Raw genomic sequence first — 19,484 nt, 5'->3', positions numbered from 1 at the left:
TTACAGGCCCTCGTATTTTAGCCCTGAGCCGCACGCACAGCCCTACCAATGTATCTCATTCCTGACCTACAGCAACCTCTGCTATTCCAGACCTGGAGCACTTCCCGTCCCAGTTTCTGAACTGCAATCCTGACTTGCTGAACCCCAAGCAAGAACCAAGTCTCAAATGAGTACCAGAACCCATGTAGGTGGAGAGTTAAGGAGTGTGCTACAGCTCAGGGGCCCGACATTAACCCATCTGCTCTACAGGAACGTGACAGCCCGAGTGAAGCTCCCTAAGTCCATAGTTTGGCAAGAACAGAGCCCTGATACTCCAGAAGAAGGAATATCCCATCTCTGGTTCGTCCCTTTAACACCCCCTTATGAATCCTGAGCTGCAGAAAGCCCAGCTGGGCCCATGAGGCCCTGCAAATAAACAACAGAGCCGGCTCCAGCTCTCCCAGCAGGTCTGACCTAGAAATCCAGCGCAGCCTTTGCAAAGGAGAAACAAAGCGTTCAGTCGTTAGCTCCACATAACGCCACTTCCAGCCAAGAGGGGCTGAACAGAGCACCCACCAGCTCTGCCTGGCAGAGCGGCCACGCACAGACCCGACGGAGATCTGCAACACTAGTGGGGGACTCCACTGGTTGGTGGCATCAACCCAGTCCCAGACAGGAGGGTGGCAGGCGCGATGGATGGGTCACAGCTGCACCTGGAGCTGGATTTACAGCTGAGCAAGCCGGGAGCTCAGAGGAAAGGCAGTTAGCACCTGAGCTAAAGTGTCACCTTGCCAGCCTTCTGCAGCAGCTGGGGGGGGGGGGGGAAGCGGTCGGGGGGCCACAATAATGCAAAGCTCTGAGCTTTAACAGCATCCAGTTTCAGCATTCAGACTGCTCTCTGGGGAGCCCCAGGCCTGCCTGCAAAGCACAGGAGAGCAGGCAGAGAGCAAAAATAAACCGGGCTGGGCAGAAAAACAGCTTCGTATTCCCGAAGGACGTAGCTCCGGCAACAATGGCCTGATGCAATCCCCAGGCTAGCCTTGCAGAGCCTGGCTGGGGACTCAGGCCTGGGGGTGGCTACTCTTAGAGGCACTGGCTTTAAATAAGGGACAGAGAATAACATGTTTTGAAACAAGTTGGTCCAAGAACAGAAACTGCACTTTGTTCAGGGATCTGCAGCAGCATCTCCTGATGGGAAGAGGGCGGGTAGGCCCATTCCCCAGCTGCAGCCTTCATAGCTCTCGCCTGACGCTAACTCCAATAAGTGGGGCTGGAACCAGAAGCAGGAACAGCAACATGTGAGGTGCCACTCACTGGGGAAAGCTATTCCCAGCCCCCCCACCATTGAAAATCTCACCCGAGCACCCAGAAACACTTTACAGACACTCCCTAGCCCTCACATACCCCTGCACCCCCAGGCAAGCAGAGAACCATCACAGTTTGACAAGAACCAGACCGACTTGCCACGTGCTCCATCTCCCTGAGACCACAGCAAGTGTGGGCCCTGCAGCACACTTTCTAGTGCACTGGCCCCCCGCTTTCCAAAGCCCCAAACAACGGGGCTCCCATCACCTCTCGTGGGAGGTGACTGCACAGCCTAGTCGCCACCAGCAGGTTTCATCATCTCCATTTTCAGGTAGGGTAAGTGAGGCATAGAGAAAGAAAGTGACTGGCACAGTGATAGAACCCAGGAGTCCTGACCTGCAGATATCCATGCTCTAGATCGCACGCCCCAGTAATGGTGGTGGGGCTCATTTAGGGCTCTGGTTTAGAGCTCAACCGAGGACTCAGAAAGACAGCCCAGATACGCCATATTTTACTCACAGTGCTGTAGATCCTCTCCAGGCCATCAGGAGACAGAGGCCTGGCCTTAGGTCAGGGATTTGCAATAACATCTCGGCTCTGCCTATAATCCCGATGCCATGGAGATGCCCCCATTCTGGATACACCTGTTCCTCCGGCGGGAACCTCCTAGAGGATGCCCTGCCCCAGGTACATTCGCTCACTGGCACTCTGAAGCCCGCCAGCACTGGAGCCCAGGACGGATTCAGAGAACAGCAGCCATGTCTGAAACCCCACCACTCCCTGGCTGGGGCTGGCTCCCAGCCACCATCTGCTCAGGATTGGATGTGAACTTCTCACGGGGATTTAGCCTCTGTGCAATCCCCTGCAGTTCAGGGAGATAAGGTGGGTGGCGCAGGCACCTTCAGGGTCTTCGCTTCTCTTAAACAAGACCTGAAATCCCTCCATTTCCTCGCCTTTGAGACCTTAGGTAACTGGCCCTCTCTACTCACCCACCCTTCCCCATCCCACCCAACCCGCCTAGGCTGCCTGTATGTCTGCTTCTCCCAAGCCACCAGTGCGCCTGCTCCCTATGCCTGGCATGCCCTCCCTGAGCGGGTGGACAAGCCCACTGCCCTCTCACCTCACGCCCTCCTGAACACCCTCTCCCATGTCCTCCAGCAATTCTCTGACTAACTTTAAAGAACTGGTTTGTGCTCCGTGAAGCCTCTGCTGAGTAATTGTGTGAGCTGCTTGCTGTAGCTCCCTACCCTGCCAGCTGTCCTGTAACCCCACCTGGCTCGGGCATGCCTGGGTGCAATGGAGAATGGACCCCACCAAGAACAAATGAACGCACGCATGGCACAGAGACAACACATTCACACTCACACAGATAATTCTTGCTTATGCACACACATATATGTACACAGGCGCGCGCGCGCACGCACGCACGCACGCACGCACACACACACACACACACACACACACAGAGTTAATGTTCTCTCTCTCATGCACACACTCTCATTTTGCTGAAGGAGCCGAATCTTCCAGCTACGTTACATGTTCCACATCTGCAGGGAGATGCGTCTCATCCAGCAAAAATCTCACCCTGCTCCAAAACAGGAAGCACCTGGTGCTGGGAGCCCTTTCCAGTGAGCCACGTGGCCCCGGCACTCCACGTCAAAGCGTGATGAGCTTTCCTGGGGGGGAACTGGCTGTGACTCTACCCTACCCTGCCTCCCCCTCCCCCGCCATGTAGTGGTCAGGGGATTTTAACTCCTTCCTCAGCAACTTTCAAGCAGCATTTCAAGGGACTGATGAAACTTCCCCTGCAGTCAGTTAACTCCTGCCATGCTGGATGGGAAGGCTCCATACAGCCCACAAAGCTCCCCACCCAGCTCAGGAGGTCTATGCCCCATTCCCCTCTGACTCTCCCTTCCAGACGCCACCACCTAGAAGCAGGGCGGGTGGAGAGTTGGGCTGATCAAAAACTTTCCATCTTTTCTTCCATGGTTTTCGACTAGCTGAAATACTTGGGGACGGTGCCTGCTTCCCTGGAAAACTGGAGACTTAATTAAAAAAAAAATCTCAAAATGTTAAATTTTAACTGTTTCAATGAAAATTCACAATTTTCCACAGAACCCCACCACACTCCGCTTTTCCAAACAGCTGCAGTTCTGGAGCCTCAGCCTCTCACAGATACTGCATGAGACAGGTGAGCACAGTACTGATGGGCTGAGACAAGGGTAGATGGCAACCCTGGCTGGAGCCTCCCAAACTCTAGGGGCAGCGACCAGGGCTGACAGGGTGCAGCATTTGGCTAGGAGGCAGAACCTTTCCAGCTGCCTGGCTGCACCCCCACCCTGCCTCCCATGCTCAGCCTCACTCCTTTCCATCTGTATCTCTCCATCTTTCAGCCATCTGGCTGCTTCTCCCTGTCCCTCAGTTCTCACCCTCTCTCCTCTCCCTCCATCTGTCTCTCTCTCTTCCCCCCTCTCCACCCTATCATTTTCCATCTTCCTTCCCTCTACCTTTGGGTGTGTGCACCTCTCTCTCCATCCCCCCACCCCTCCATCTCTGGCTAGGTCTCCCCACTTCTCTCTGCTTCTCCCCTCATGGCTCCCTTCGCTCCCAGCTGATTCCTTCACCGAATGAGTCCCATTCTCACGGGCAGGGGAATGGCCGTGGTAGATGCATGATTCTACTCTGCATCCCCCACTATCGCCTGTAATAGGCTCATGCTCGCCTACCCATGATAGCACGCCAGTGCATAAAGAACCAGATTCAGCCACGCCAGGTCCTCAGCTCCCCGCACAACACAGCCACTGCTCTCATTGTGGGAAACGCACAGAAGGACTTGGCTGAAACCACCACCCAACACACTCCAAGGTCCTCTTGTAGTTTGTACTGGCTAAGCTCCTGCTCCCTCCCCCCAAAACTCGGCCAGCACACAGGGCTCTCTACCCCTCATGCTCCCCAGCACGTACCTCCAGGAGGGGAGGGCAGCCTTATCACCCGCCTCTCAGGTTTTCCTTGAGCAGGTCCTGCTGGAGGGTGCTCCCTGATCACCCCTCACCCTGACCCTCTGGACTTTGTTATTGGGGCCCTACCCCGTGAGCCCCCCTGGTCCCACTCCTCCATAATCCGAGCCAGCGGCATAACCTGCAGCCGGTTCGTTTCCAAATCGCACCCAGGACGCATCTATCCATGCTGTGCTCCATACCTTTCATTTCCTCACCCTCGTGTCCCGCCCCGATCCCAAGTGGCAGGATCTCCTACCACCTATGGCGGGTGAGGAACCTGCCGGGGATGCTGGTTGGCTGCTCCTTCATGGACTCGTGAGCACAGGCATATGCCTGGCGCGATTCACCCCACTGCTCGATACCTGCCCCTTCTGCAGCGTGACGGAGACCCTGGCACCCATCTATCTTGAGTATGCCAGGTTGCAGCCCCTTTTCTGGCTCCTCCAGAACCTTCTCCTCAGATTCTGGCTGCACTTTTCCCCGCAGCGCCTGATTTATGCACCCCCCATCCATAGCCCCAAGACCTCCTTTTCAACCTCCTCCTGCCACTAGCCCAGGTGGCCGTCTATGCCACCGGGAGGAGAATGCCGGATGTGGGAGGTGCTCTGCGACCGTGGGGCCTACTTCAGTTCCTCCCTTCGATCACTCATCCAGGCAGTCCCTGCATCCGCTGGCTCCCTAGACATGTTTGAGGAGCAGTGGGCGATGTCTGGGGTTCTCTGCTCCATGTGCCCCTCAGGCTTCCTACTAATGTGACCCTCGTTCCTGACCCTGTTTGTTATTAGTTGTCCCCCGAATTTGCTTGAGCCTCGGGTTCATTAGCTCCTCCCCTTAGGCTGGGGGAGGCGCCGTCAGATGCAAGCGGACTTGCGCCCGCCCACCCTTGAATGAATAGGTGCTTAGTGTGCCAGATGGGCACAGGCAGAACGCACCCCTTGGGCTCCACTGATTACAGGGAGAGCTTACTGGGCAATGACAGCCCGGCAGATACAAGTGGAAAAGCAGCAGAGAAAGGGTTAAGGCTCCAGCTGGGTGCAGGAGGAGATTTCCATTACCTCACTGGCCACACTCAGACCAGCTGCAATTGAGCGAGACCAAGCCCTGCTTAAAATAACTCTGAGGGTTAGACTTACACCCACAAAAGGCCATAAATTCAGGGGTCAGGCTGAGTGTCTGTTCTTAATCTGACCCACAGACGATGGCCTGGCTCCCAGGAGGACGGCAGCAACCTCGACACGCTCACAGGACTCATTGGGATCTTTGTCTGAACCACTCTCACTTGGAAACCTCAAAAGAACAGGCTTTGCATGGAGAGTTGCAGGACGCGCTGGTCCCAGCTGGGAGGGGCATCCTGGAAAAACAGTCTGCCGGTACCTCGCCGCCCCCGCCAAGATCTGCACCAAGTGAATGCAACCTCAACCGAGCTGTTCCAAGCCTCACACAAGGCTCAGCTCCTCTCTGAGTCTGGCCACAATGTTTGGCCAGGACCAGCTCTCACCCATGTTGGAAGTTACACACAATGCCAGTTCTCAAGCTTTGGCCTCCAGGAAAAGCCCATGTCTCACAAAACAACAGCCTGAGCATATTTCCAGATGTTTTTAGGATCATATTTCCAAAGGCAGCTCCAAAATTCTGCCTGCTGAGGTTTGCAAACACAAACACAGCAAACGTGTGCATGCAGAGCAGGTGGTTAGGTGGCTAGCACGGTGTATATGCCCAGCACTGACCATACAGTTTGCAAGTACAATTTTGGAGTTGGCTGAAAATGCAAGCCCTGAAGTGCAGCTGCTCTGGAGAACAGCATCACTGGGCGCTGTGTTTATTGGGCCTCTCTGATTCCAGACCAAATTTGTTCAGTTTACAAAGAACGCTTTTTCTAGCTGTCCACGCCACAAGGTCCCTGTGGCACCTGAGAGTCCGGCTGCGTTCGTTCTGGCCCATGCATCACCAACAAAAAATGGTTCTACAGGCCAACGACTGTCCTGGAAGACCCCAGTGCCACTCCACTGATGTAACATGCTGCCCTGGAACTGAGTTTAGTCTGTGACTGATGTATGCGGCAGAACAGAATCCAACCGAGATCAATATAGAGTGAAAGCCCAAAGTGACTCAACACATAAATACAGATGCCACAGATCTCTGGAGTGAAAAAGGGCTGCTTGGACACAGCCACTTTGCCAAGTGGAACCTCACTGTCAGTGTTTGCTGGTTGCAGGACAGTTCTGTCGAAACAGCAATTACCAACCTTAACTACCCGGCACTGTGGGTCCAGAAAGCAAGACAGGCTTTCCAGCTCCCCTGCTGGACTTGTCTCGGCTCAGCACCACACATCCCCTCACACAGACATGTCATCCGGGGCAGGCTTGTTAGAATGGAATTTATGACGACTTAATAGAACTTCATTAAAACCATGCTTTTGACGCAAACTGTCCCTGTTCCTCAAAGAGCGAATTCTTAGATGCTACAGCAGCTCCAGCAAGTCTGGGGCTAAGTGCTGAACAAAAACCAGATAAATACCACGCAGCTGAGATATGAGGCATACAAGGCCAGGTCCTCTTGCCTGGCTCGTGGGAACAGCAGGATGAAGACAATTGACTTCAGTGGGAGCAGGATCAGGCCCACTGACTTCCGTGGAGCCACTTGCATGAGTAAAGTGTGCAGGGTCGGGCCCATTGTAAATAAAGTTGCTCCCTAACATGTAAGCGGTCATTGCACGAGAGTAATTGTGCTGCTGATTGCTGGGCTCTGGATGAGTAATTGCCCAGTTCCCCGCTTCCTTCCTGGAGGGCCCAGGCCCCCAGAAATGACAAAAGAGGCGTGAGGGGAGGGGGAGAAAAATTAATTGTTCGTCGCTGGGAACTTGACCTATTTAATGCCGAGCAGACGCTCGTCAGCCTGGAGCGGCTGCAGCGAAAGGAGTCAGGGTGGAAACGCCACTGCGAGAGGGAAGTGAAAAATATCAAAGGCGGCGCCTTGGCAGCACCTGACTTATGGCTGGATCCATCTAACACTACACATGGGCCACCCATAAGGGTGGAGCCAACTCTCAGGCACCCCAGGAGAGCACCAGCCTTTGCCCCCGCACTGGGGACCCAGGAGAGCACCAGCAGCAGGAGATGAAGAGGAAAGGCTCCCAACGGTTGAGGGGTGGGGGCTCTCGGAGAGAAATTTCTCCTCACCCTAACCATGGGAGCAGAACTGGATGGGGGCAGGGGAGTCAATCGGCTGGGCTACTGGCAAGTCCAATAGCTGACGGGGGGGGTGAAGGCCAAACAAGGTAGGTATGTGAGGGAGGGCTGGGGATAGGAAGGAAGTATCTCTGGTGGGAAGAGGGCTGTAGAGAAGACCCCAGAATTGTGGAGGAGGGGTGGCTGCGGGGAAGAGTCTGTGATATGGGTGGGGGAGGGGGGTGTCAACGTTCTGGTGAATCCAGGCCTTCTCCCAAGTTGGCAGGGCTGACTGGGTTCTACAGGAAGGTGCCCACTGCTGGGGAGGTGAACGTCTCTCAGCCAGCTGGAATCTCACAAACCCAGAAAGAGGCAAACAAGAAGGAAATCTTAGCTGCTTTTTATACATAAGAGAGTACAAACCTCACTCACTGCCCCATGCTCCCTAGGCCCAGCTCTAGTCTGGGATCCCTGATGTGACATGAGTTCTGCCAGATCTCAGCCTCCCCAATAAAAGGCACAGGGGAGAGAACTGCCTGAGATCACTTTGCCAAATGCTTTCCCCAGTAAGAAACACATCTGAACCATCCCCCTGAAGAAGGCCCATTGCTCCTTTCTTGGTCCCATACTCCAGCAGGAAAAGGGGAAAGCAGGAGAGGAGGGCACCTACAGGTGTCTGGATGTCAGAGGGATAGCACACACATCTAAAGCAAGGATGACGATCGTGCTCAGAAAACCTCATCATCTCCAGCACTCTCGGCTAATTGCTGGGGGAAGGCCAATGGAGGACTGACTTCCCAGTGCTGCTAATTCCTCCTCCGATCCAGAGCGGCCCCTCAAAGAGCAGGCGTTTTTTTCAGCCTCCCAGCAGAACATGATGGTTCTAAGTCGCAGAGTGGCAAGCTAGCCACTCTGCCTAACGTTGAGGGCTGTGTGTCCATCAGACAGAAACACAAGCTGCAGGTTGATCTCCAGGGGCAGACAGCCAAAGCAATAACCAGAATGCAGTGCAGTGCTGCTTTTAAGCTGATCAGCACCACTCGGTAGTGGGGAGGGGAGTTTACAACAACAGTTTGAGTCCCATAGGAACACACTCATTTTAAAAGCACCATCAAAACTACTTCCCTCAGGTATCTACAAGTGCCTGTTCCTTCTAGTGTATCGGCAAGCCAGGACTTCGGCTACGTCTGCACCACAAGCCAGGGGTATGATTCCCAGCTCACGCAGACACACTCACTCTAGCTCCCATCAGAGCTAGGGTGCTAAAAAGTGGCAGTTTTTAACAGAGCGCTCCTAACCCATGGCTTTTTAAGGGAGCCCTTTTCTTCCAACATAGCAGAGAGTGGCAGAAAGCACAGAGCTCAGCCTAACACAGACACCTTCAGGGAGAAAGAAACCCTCATTGTTCACTGGCTCTCCACAGCAGGCCGCCGGGCAGCTAGCAACACGGGATAACAAAGCCGGCAGCCACGAATTTTGGAATCGGAAGGGGAATTCAACTGCTGGCTTCAGGGCATCGGCGCATGACCACAGGGGGTCAGGAAGGAAATTCCCACTGACCCCAGCTATAGTGACATTGTACAAATGGCCACGTGGACTTGGGATCGGCAGCATGCCTTGGGCCCCTGCAAGAGGCTGTATGTTGGCATTACTGGACCTGTGGCCACCATCAGGAGATAAAACCAGCTGCATTAACTCTTTGAGTCCGGTCTGGAAGGCCAATGACACAACATGGGTGAAATCCTGGCTCCACCGAAGTCAATGGTCATACCATATGTTTTGCAGTTTCACAGGTGTTGGTCCCACAACACCACATGCAGGCCCAGACACAGCTCTTAACCCGGGTAGGACATGGAACAATCCCCACAGGCAATGGCGGGAGCTCTAGCGTAAGTGTTCAAGAGTGACTTGTGATGTTGGGTGCTCAACTTGAGACACATTAAAGGGACCTGGTTTGGAGAGGGCAGATGTTCTCATTCTGAAAATCAGGCCCCTGTAAAGGTGTCTCTAGCAGAGCAGCGCAAAAATCATCAGTTCCTTTTAAAACGCAGGTCCTTTCGCTTGAGCCATCCGGAACGGGCCTGAACAAAGCACATGCTATCGGGACCAATCTTGCGCTGGCTCCTGAAGGAATGGCTTGGGATGGTCTCATGAGCCAATTTCCCACCGGCCTCTGCAAACACACCCACTCCGTTTGTGGCCATGGCTGTTTGTGGGGGTAGTAGCGAGACATACACAGGGTGACGCTCATTTGCTCCTGCACGCGCTGGGCTTGCAAATAGAGGCCAGTTGAAAATCTGGCCCTAATTTCTACAAGTCACTAACTCCACGAAGTAACTGCAATTAAATTCCTGGGGAGCCCCCTGCAACTGCAGCACATGAAGGGTTAACAACATCTCTAACTTGGTAGCGGGCTTGAAGCTGCCTTGATAGGCTGAGGCAGGGGGAGAGGGAGAGGAAGCACCAGTGACCTGGTTGGTAATGGACATACTGCCCCCCAGGCCCTACTCTTAATGGCTCGCACAGTGACTGAGTAAACAGGCAGGGAAACAGCCCAAGAGAATCCCCACAACTGCATCCGTCACTGCCCAGCCAACAGAAACCAACAGCAAGTCCTGGCTGGGGGCTGCAAGCATGAGGGAGCATCCTTCACAGATCTAGGAAGGTCTCGGGAGCAGAGAAGGGACAGTTTTAGAAGGTGCCTTTCCCCTATTGCAGCTCTGCAGATCTCTCCCCCACAACCCAGCAACAGTCCATGTCAGAAACCAGAGCAGAGCAGAGGGGAGGTGGCTGGAGCCTCAGGGGGCAGCAGCTTCCTGGCTCCTTACCTCAGACATGTTGACACGCCCCTCCTGGAAGGAGCAGTCAGCAGCATTGTGGGTGCAGATGTGCCGATATTTACACCAGTGGCAGGGGAAGGAGCCATTCACACAGGACAGGCAGCTGTAGGGAGAGAGAGCCGACAAGGTAGCATCAAAACACCGTGAGGCAGCCACAATCTCTTACGGTCCCAAATCACCTTCCAGACTGTAATAGGGATCATTCCTCCACCCACAGAAATGCAGCCACTTCTAGGGTGGACGGTAACAGCTGCATCAACAGCGCACAGCACATTAGACCACACAGTAATCTAGGACAAGAGGTGAAAGCACACACTCACTTTCCAACTGAACATGCAGGGGGGATTTAGAGAGACAAAATGGAATTACCCACAGTCCAACTTGGCCGGCATATAGGGGTTAACATCCTGACTCTTGCTTTAAGTGCCATAGGATTTTTAATCACCATGAAAAGTCAGGGCCTCTATTTCACATCTTATCCACAAGGTTGAATCTGGGGCAGCACAGCACCCCCTACCCCCACCTTTGGGCATTGGGACGGCGCTCGGTCAGAAGGCAGGCAGGCCCCAGAGTCACCCACTCCACTCCCTACAGAAAAGCACCACCCTGGGGTCAGTCTGGATTCTAAGAGGAGACCCCCCCATACTGAATCATCCACTCTAGGGCCTGTTTACAACGTTTACAGCATCTCTCGCTCCTCCCCCTGCCCCAGCCGGTTCTCAGTCATAAACACATGCCGTGTGGGAGCCCGTGACCCCTTTCTTAACTTGGCAGCACCGGGCCCTTCCCTTCCCGCCTGCTCATGAGGGGGCTGAATTGCACACTTTGTGAGCTTTATTTTTGGTTTTATGAAAGGCAATTTTAGCAAACGGAATCAGAACAAAGCCCCGCCATAGCAGGGAGAAAAAGCCCTCTGCATTAATGCACATTAATTCAGAGGAAAATTATAAGTGGCCAAAGGTTGGGTCAGATTAACATTTCAGGACTATAGCGCCTTTCACTCGCTCACAATGCAATGTGTGTGACCCCCTCCCGCATCCTCAGTCACTTGCTGGGCTGTATGTGTGTTCCCCACCCCCGTCTCTGGTTGTGGTTGTGTGTGTGTCTCAATCCCTCTCTTCTCATTCCCTCTGTCTGTGCAGGGGTGGAGAACTTCCCCCTCCTCTCTAGCTCTGTGTGTCTCTCTCTCCTCTGCATCTCCCCAGGGCCCACGTTCACCATTGTTTGAACCCATGAGCCATGCTCCGGTACTAGGAAGTCCCTGCGTCAGAGACGCCTCGCAAAAGGGGCAGCTTTGGTAGGATACAGACATGGCAGGCAGGAAGCTTTTACTGAGCACAGAGAAAGAGCACAAGTGCAGCCCTTCCAAAGCACCAAAATAGGGCTGGACTTGTGAAGGAGACATGGTGTTACCGCAGCATATCAGCTAATTCTTGGAGAAACTGACCCGCTTGACAAGCCTGCAGCATCAGAATGGAAGGGGCCCCCCTCACCCAGCCACTGTAGCACTGGGGCTGGTGTAATAGTCCGCACTGTGTACTTGGCCAGATTCAGTTATACACCAGTTATATGCTATACCAGCCTGATCCACACACAGGGGACTGGGGAGGGGATGAGTTTACGCTGGAGCCCCCTGCGGGGCACAACAAGCTCTGCTGGATTTGTGTGAGCTCCACGTGCTCGTTGTCTGGACGGAGGCTGTATGCCGACACTTCCTTGGCTCTGCTACAAACCACCCCCGGATCATTCACCTGGGCAGAATTCTGCTAACCTGATGCTACTTTGGCCTTGCTGCATATTCACGCAGCTTAGGGCTGATCACACCCAGCTAGCATTTTTGCCAAGGTATTAAACCCTGTTTATTCTCGGTGTTGATACACCTTTACACAGCACTTAGTTTAAAACGTGCCGGCTAACACGATCGTCACAAACACCATTTTTCCTAGTCTAGACAAGACCACCGTCCTTTTCTAAGATGGATTCCAGAAGCTTGGTCCAAAGTGCTTTAAAGGCCTGTTTCAGCTCCAGGATCAGCTCACACAGTATTTCTAGCATAGATGGTGATCTCGAATCATGAGAGGTCTCAACACAGGCAGAACCCCAGCTGTGAAGCCATCCCTAATATTAATGTGGTTATTAAACTGCTGTTTAGCACCGAGCAAGCACCTAAATAAAAGGGGGAGTCTCTAGGTGACACCAAACAATAGAGTCTCCGACACTATCACTGCTTCAAGGGACAAATCACCAAGGACCTCAGTGCTTTGTTGGCATGGGAAGCATCTCCACTGGAAAGGGTGCAATTCGGGTCTGCACCACTTTGTGGGAGGCAGTAACTGAGTCCTGACACCACCACAGCTGCCTCGTCAAAGGATTCCATCAAGACAAGATGCTGTCACAACCCCCAGGGCCCTAAATTAATCCAGGACTCTTACTCTCGAGCCTGGTTCACAAGAAACAAGAGCATCCCATGGAACCAAACCTGTTCTGATGATTGGGAGACAGGCAGCAGCGGTGGGGGCATAACCAAAAGGGAGGAAAAAACTGTCTTGATTTTAAAAACAAAAAAGAGCGTGAGAGAGATGAACAATGGCACAGCATAGATTTACCTGAACAAAGGGCTTGATCCTGCTGCCGTTGTCCTCACTAGAGCAGAGCTGGGCCCAAAGCAATCATGTGGAAACACAGAAACACCCTTAGGTAACCAGGGCCCTTGGCATGAATGAGTCCGTTCCACTGACCAGAATGGAAAGGCTGTCCTTGAACCCAGCTCTGAACAAGTCAGACTTCCATGACAGCACACCCTTTGGGGTTTTCGTAGGGAGAGCAGTGAAGGAAGTGAAAGGAATAGGGAGAGCCTAGGTCTGCCATGTAAGGAAACAGACAGATGTTTCCCAAAAAGGAGGCTCCAACAGATTCAGGAATCACGCTGAATTCCCCTCCCGGCCACCCCGCAGAGTTGTCACTTCAGAGGTGCTAGGATAACGCAAGGATGGTGAGTGTGACATAGATGCTTGGTCAGAGAGATCAAGGTACAGGCAGCTTCTGTACAAATCCACACACCTGGGGCTCTGCGGGGACGGAGCTTCCTGCTCTAGGAGTTTCACACCCCATTACGTATACAGCAGTAGCTTTTTAACTCCATGCACACATACTAAGGAAATATTTAATTAAGCTGCTTGCAAAGGGGTTGAAGTCATTTCCATGTTTCGCTCACGTTTTCACTTCCAAATGAACAGCCCTTGTAGCTTTACCCACAAATATGTTAATTGAGATGCTCCTTATGCAAATATATGCAATTTTATTTCAGCTGCAGATATTCAACTTAAAAGCACAGCTGTAGCCTCCTATCTCCTGTAGCTTTGATGGGGTGGTGTGGAGCGGGAAAAAAACAAACAACAAAGCAAAAGGATTGCTCCTTTCCTCCCTCAAGCAGGAACTGGGAGGCAGGCAAATCTGCTACCAGCGTGGTAGGGACTGGCAATTAATCCAAGCGGTAAAGCAGTATCCATGAAGAGGTTGGTGAAAGGGGGTTCATGGATACATCCATCTGATGGGGTGATCACCGAGGGCAAAGTAGACTGTTTGGGTGGCCCATGAGTGGCATAACCAGAAATAAGAGGATGAAATGGAGTTTAGGCAAATACAGGCTGAAGATGAAGAAACATCTCCTAGCTATGAGATTTTTCAGGCTGTGCCATAATCTCTCAAACCTCCACAATTTGGGACACTTAAAACTAGGCTGGATAAAACCTTGGGGAATATGTGGCATGCTCTGGGCAAGGAGGAGTTGGAACCGAAGAGGACTTCTCCACCTGGAGATCTGTGTCCCCCATACAGCCTTGTACCTAGCCCTTCCCCATGTTAACGTCAAGGCTAAGCAGTCTTTCCTTCCTGTCTTTTTGAGGTCACGGCATCATGCCTCCAGCCTCTTCTAAAGTTGCCATCACTCCTGAATTGGGGGGGCAGCCCCACATCGGGGCCTTGTGTCTATATAGGAGTAACCATCTTCCGCTCCCTTCTCCCATCCTCCCCGGGCTGAGTCTCCAGTATCCCCAATTATACTATAGGTGTGAGGGAATTTGTGTATCCTACCCTTTACCCACACTGAGTTCTCTCTGGCCTGTTGGCTTCCTCTTCATCTACCAGGGGATGGACATATTTCCAGTGACTCTAATAAGCTATTCTTCAGCAGCCTCCATGGATTTTAATTGCCTAATTTACACCTTCAGGCTCTGTCTAACCTAAGAGTGTCATTTTTAAAGTCCTGGTTTCTGGAGTTCTGCGTGACATTGTTACCTCTTGCTGGGATTCCCCTCCACCATGAGGATGTCAAACAATTCTATTATGGTCACTATTACTTAATATGCAGTCTACAGTGACATTAACACAGACTGGCTGGCCAAACTCTATATAAAGCACATGGCACGCTAGAACACAAGCGGTAGGGAACCTAAGTTAGATCGCACTTAAACACAGTTCTGGCATGTGTTAGCCTCACCTTCCCTAGTCAATTTCAATTCAAATTCCACTCCATTCAGCAATATTTCCTTGGCAAATCCAGGAGTCTGATTCGGAAAATAAATTAGTAATTCTATTCTCCCAAACTCCACTTGCAGCCTAAACTTCTCCCATTTATGATGCCAGAATGAGATCCATATGGTGACAGCATATCATCATCTACATTTTCATACCAGACCTATCACTCTGATCATAGAAATTTAGGGTTGGAAGGGACCTCAAGAGATCATCAAGTCCAGTTTCCCATGCTGAGGAAGGATTATGTAACCCTAGACCAGGGGTTCTCAAACGGGGAGTCATGACCCCTCAAGGGGTCATAAGGTTATTAGGGGGGGGAGTCACAAGCTGTCAGCCCCCGCACATGCCAGGAAGAGTGGCATGGCCTGAGTCATCACTTTGGGAGGGGGGGTCATCACTCTCTGAAATATTTTCAAAGGGGGTCCCAGCAAAGAAGTTTGAAAACCCCTGCTCTAGACCATTTCTGTCTGATGATTCTTTAAAACCTCCTATGATGGGGATTCCACAACCTTCCTTGAAAGCCTGTTCCAGTGTTTAACCATCTTTACTGATAGAAAGGTTTTTCTAATATCTACCCTAAATCTTCCTTAATGCAAATTAAGCTGATTACTGATATCTGACTGTCCCTCTCTTTTCTTGCATGCTTTGATCAGCAGTGAAACAGCTAACAGTCTTGACATTTCAATGATCATGATGAGGTGTCAGAACTAATAACGCCCTTTGAAATGAATATAGGGAGCTGACACCTCTTTGAGAGCTAACTTTTCAGGCAGTCTGCAGACTCAGACAGACATCACTGCATTAGTTTGCACTCGCTTCATATTCTGAAGGCTGTTCTTCATAACCACAAGTGCTAGGGAGACTTAAACCAAAATAATGAAAGCTGAGATTCTGGAGATGCGATGCCTCCAGCAGCAAAATGTAGTGGTTCAATGACTCGCTGCGAACTGGTCCAGCTGGATCCCTGGTGTTGCCAAAGTGTAAGAAACAGCCCGAACTCTCTGCTGTGCATTTGAAAGAGGAACGTTCTACCCGATGCCAGGCTGTACTGGGTGTTTGGGGTTTGTCCTGAAGTGTCCATTTGTCATTACTGTCTGTTCCCAATGCAGCACAGGTTGCTTGGCAGCATGCTGCCATCTGTGCAGTCTCTCTCCTGCTTCCGACCATCAGGCACTTCTTCCTCCTCGTTACTTATCAACTAAAAAGCTTTCATCACTCCGGAGAACTGAAGGAAGTCACTCTCACGTCCCCCCTTCGATTTCGGACAGTGGAGCAGACAGCATCTCCCCCATCACACCAGTTCTGCAACCAACCAAACTGGGCTGGAAACTATTTACGCTGGAGCCACGATACAGCCCCGACTGCAGGTGCAGAGCTCCGACTAGCTCCACCACTGTATTATCCAGGACTAATTCACCAGCAATTTCTCCCACCTCCTCCAAGAAGTGGAGCCAGGTGCCACATGACTGGAGACAAACTCAGCAAAGACCTCAAGTTGGACAAAAAAGACCCCTACCCCGAGAGCTTGGGTTCGTTTGGGGCAACCACCAGGAGACAGACTAGTAGAGTCGCCAGCCGCATTCCCTTCCGCCTTGCCTCCTAAGAATCTCTGAGCGTTATTATAATGATTGATTATTTGTACTACTGTAGCTTCTAGGAGCCCAAGTCACCGACCAGAACCCCACTGTGCTAGGTGCTGTACAAACAGAACAAAAAGCTCTCTACCCCAAGCAGCTCATAGTCATGAAAAAATCCATGACCAAGGTCTGCCTGAAACTTCTAAGGGGCCACAGTGGGCTGGGGGGCATCATGGCTGCAGGGCCCCCACCTAGAGAAAGAGCAGCTAGGTCTGCAGACAATGAGGGTCACCCCCATAAACACAAAGCCTTGCAGAAAGAAAGGGGGAGTGAGCAGCACTGAGTGGGGCACATCGGGCCGTGGAACGAGGCCCGACTCTCCCGTCATTGCTTGCTGCCCCCGCCAGGTCACAGCACAGCTGGGTCACTTTCCTTCCAATTTTGGAGTCATTCATGAATTTGCACAGAGAAACAGCCGATACAGGAGAACAAGGTGGCAGTGTAGCAGGGTGTTTGAGGGTAGTAAGTCAAGGAAAGCAAAATCTCTGGAAAGCACAGGAGAGTCCCCAGGCCCTATGCAGAGGGCTGTAGTGAGCAGGAAGTCCCACTCCTGGAATCCCAGCTAAGACACAATCAGCTTCACCAAGCAGAGTCCAGAACCTGTGGATCACAACATCAGGAGACTGTTTCCTGGTGGGACACTCAGCCAGTTTAGAAGTGGGCAACTCATTCTTCCCACTATCCCAGGGCCTGGTCCAAGCCTAGTGAAGCAACAGGAGTCTTTCCACCAACCTGGATGGGTGTCATGGTGCCTCATACACCTCCACTCACTCTTATCCCCAGCCACGGAGTGCACCTCGCCATTATATTGGTAGGTGCATGGCCTGAGAAGCAATCCCACTTGCTTCACTTATCTCCAGCTTAGAGCAAGGAGAGCTCTTCAGAGAGGGGAAGGCAGAGAATAAAACAAGAATCCACAGGGGTGAGATAAGCCTGATAAGGGAAACAAGCAGAGAGGGAGGAAAGGAAGATGGAGGGGGAGGGTGGCCAAAGGTGATCCTCAAAATCTAGAGAAAGGAAGAGGCAAGAAGAACAAGCGAGTGTTTGACAAAAGCTGTCTGGGCTCTGTCACAGCAGGTGCTAGGAGGAAGCCCCACTGGTGGGGAGCAGAGCCTGGAGCAATGCATTTCTACACAAGCCAGCCCTGGAGGAAGGATATAGAGCAAACCTTGGGGAGGAGAGATGGGGAGGGGGCGAGTTCTATTACGAGCACACACAGAACAAGAGAGGTTCACTGGAAAGGAAAATTATATACATGATCTGGGCTGATGGAAGCAGCATCTGCATACGCACAGCAGCTCCCTCTGACTTCCTAAGATCCCTCGAGCTACTTTTAAGACCGTATCTCAGTAAGAAAGATACATCCTTGGCAAATATTAGATTGCATTACAGCCTACATTTGAAGTGGTAGCAGAGAGGGATGGGGGTGCACTGCAAGTGGCTTGTGCTTCGCTTCCACTAATCTGTAGAACACACCCATGGGGGGAGCTAGGAGGGGGTCTGTGCTGGGGGAGTCATCAGTGGGTTAATGGCATCACCCCACAGAACCCCACAGGAGTTTGGGCCGTCTCCTGCTCCTCTGTGGCAGACGTCTGCCCACATCACCAAACTGCCAACCCCATTTGTACTCAAGGGAGACCCCGGACTGGAAGAGCAGGGGATGCTGCAGGTTGGCCCTCACCTACTTTCCACCTACACCACCCTCTTTGTTCAACCAACCTACCTGTGTGGATGCTTCATTGAACCCACCTCTACACCTTCTTTCATGCTGCCCCATGTCCCAAACCCCCATCCTGACCCTGCCCAATGCACTCCCTCCTTCCTATTCTCGGAGCCCCTTCTGAAAAGTCGCTACTCCAAGGAGGCCTTTAAACCAAAGCCTTAGATTTAGGAAAAGAAACCTCATGGTGTATGCATTATTTTCCCAAGGAACTTATCAAATTTGCCCTTGTCCTCCCCACAACCTCTGTGTGTTCCCATCTCCTCCTGTTACTCTTGATTTAACTTACGGTCAGATTCTGCAACCCCTACTCCGAACAAGTAGCATAACAGAGCTGTTGGAGGCAATAGGACTGCTGACATAAGTAACTCCTACTCACTGGGAGCAAAAGTTGCAGAATAGGCCCTTAAGTTATATGAGCTGCAGGACAGGAACTCAATCTTTACTTGTTTTGTAAAGCACCAAACACATCTGAAATGCAGGGTGTGCTACAAAGGCATAGGTAGAACCATGCGGGAAGTCTACGACCGGGATAGCCGGGAGACCAAAGATCTAGACTGAAGGGTATGAGCAGAGCTAGGACAGTTTGCACAACGTCTGTCCATGCTACACCTCATAGACTATAAGGTCAGAAAGGACCATTATGATCATCTAGTCTGACCTTCTGCACAACGCAGGCCACAGAACTTCATCCACCCACTCCTGTGATAGACCCCTAACCTATGACTGAGTTACTGAAGTCTCAAGTAATGATTTAAAGACTTCAAGGTACAGAGAATCCACCAGCAAGTGACCCGTGTCCCATGCTGCAGAGGAAGGCGAAAACCCCCCAGCGCCTATGCCAATCTGCCCTGGGGGAAAATTCCTTCCTGACCCCAAATATGGCGATCAGCTAAACCCTGAGCATGCGGGCAAGACTCACCAGCCAGACACCCAGAGAGAATTCTCTGTAGTAACTCAGAGCCCACCCCATCTAACATCCCATCACAGGTCACTGGGCACATTAGCACTAGTAATCTAAGATCAGTCAGAGTCACCTGGCTCTAGCAAGAACCAACAGCCCTTCCTTTTCCCAAGGAATACAATTATTTTAAGCTATAGAGAAAAGACGGAAAGAGGCAACAGCAGGGTGAGGAGACAGGGAGAGTCAGTGCAGCGAGCAGGGGCTACAGTGATTCACATGCTAGCAGTGAGTCCAGCCCCTGCCTTCCTTCCATGGCCGTGCAGTCCAGGGCGCCTGAAGCAACGCATTCAAATCCCATTTGTCTAATGGAGACTTACCACAAAAGCCTGACCTCTGA

The 19,484-nt window shown here is 52.0% G+C and overlaps 1 protein-coding gene across 1 annotated transcript in view; it reads right to left on the bottom strand.

Moving 5' to 3' along the window:
* The window catches only part of PLXNA1 (plexin A1), a 253,854-nt gene that overhangs the window by 87,483 nt on the left and 146,887 nt on the right, over positions 1–19,484 (bottom strand). The window contains exon 9 of the mRNA XM_067544295.1: positions 10,279–10,393. Within this exon, the coding sequence (XP_067400396.1) occupies positions 10,279–10,393 (115 nt within the window). The remainder of the gene's footprint in view (positions 1–10,278; positions 10,394–19,484) is intronic.

This window comes from Emydura macquarii, unplaced genomic scaffold (genome assembly GCF_026122565.2).
Source record: "Emydura macquarii macquarii isolate MOO-44397 ecotype Brisbane River unplaced genomic scaffold, CSIRO-AGI_Emac_v2 contig_968, whole genome shotgun sequence".
NCBI classification, from domain to species: Eukaryota; Metazoa; Chordata; order Testudines; family Chelidae; genus Emydura; species Emydura macquarii.
This window is presented reverse-complemented; position numbering and strand designations above follow the sequence as displayed.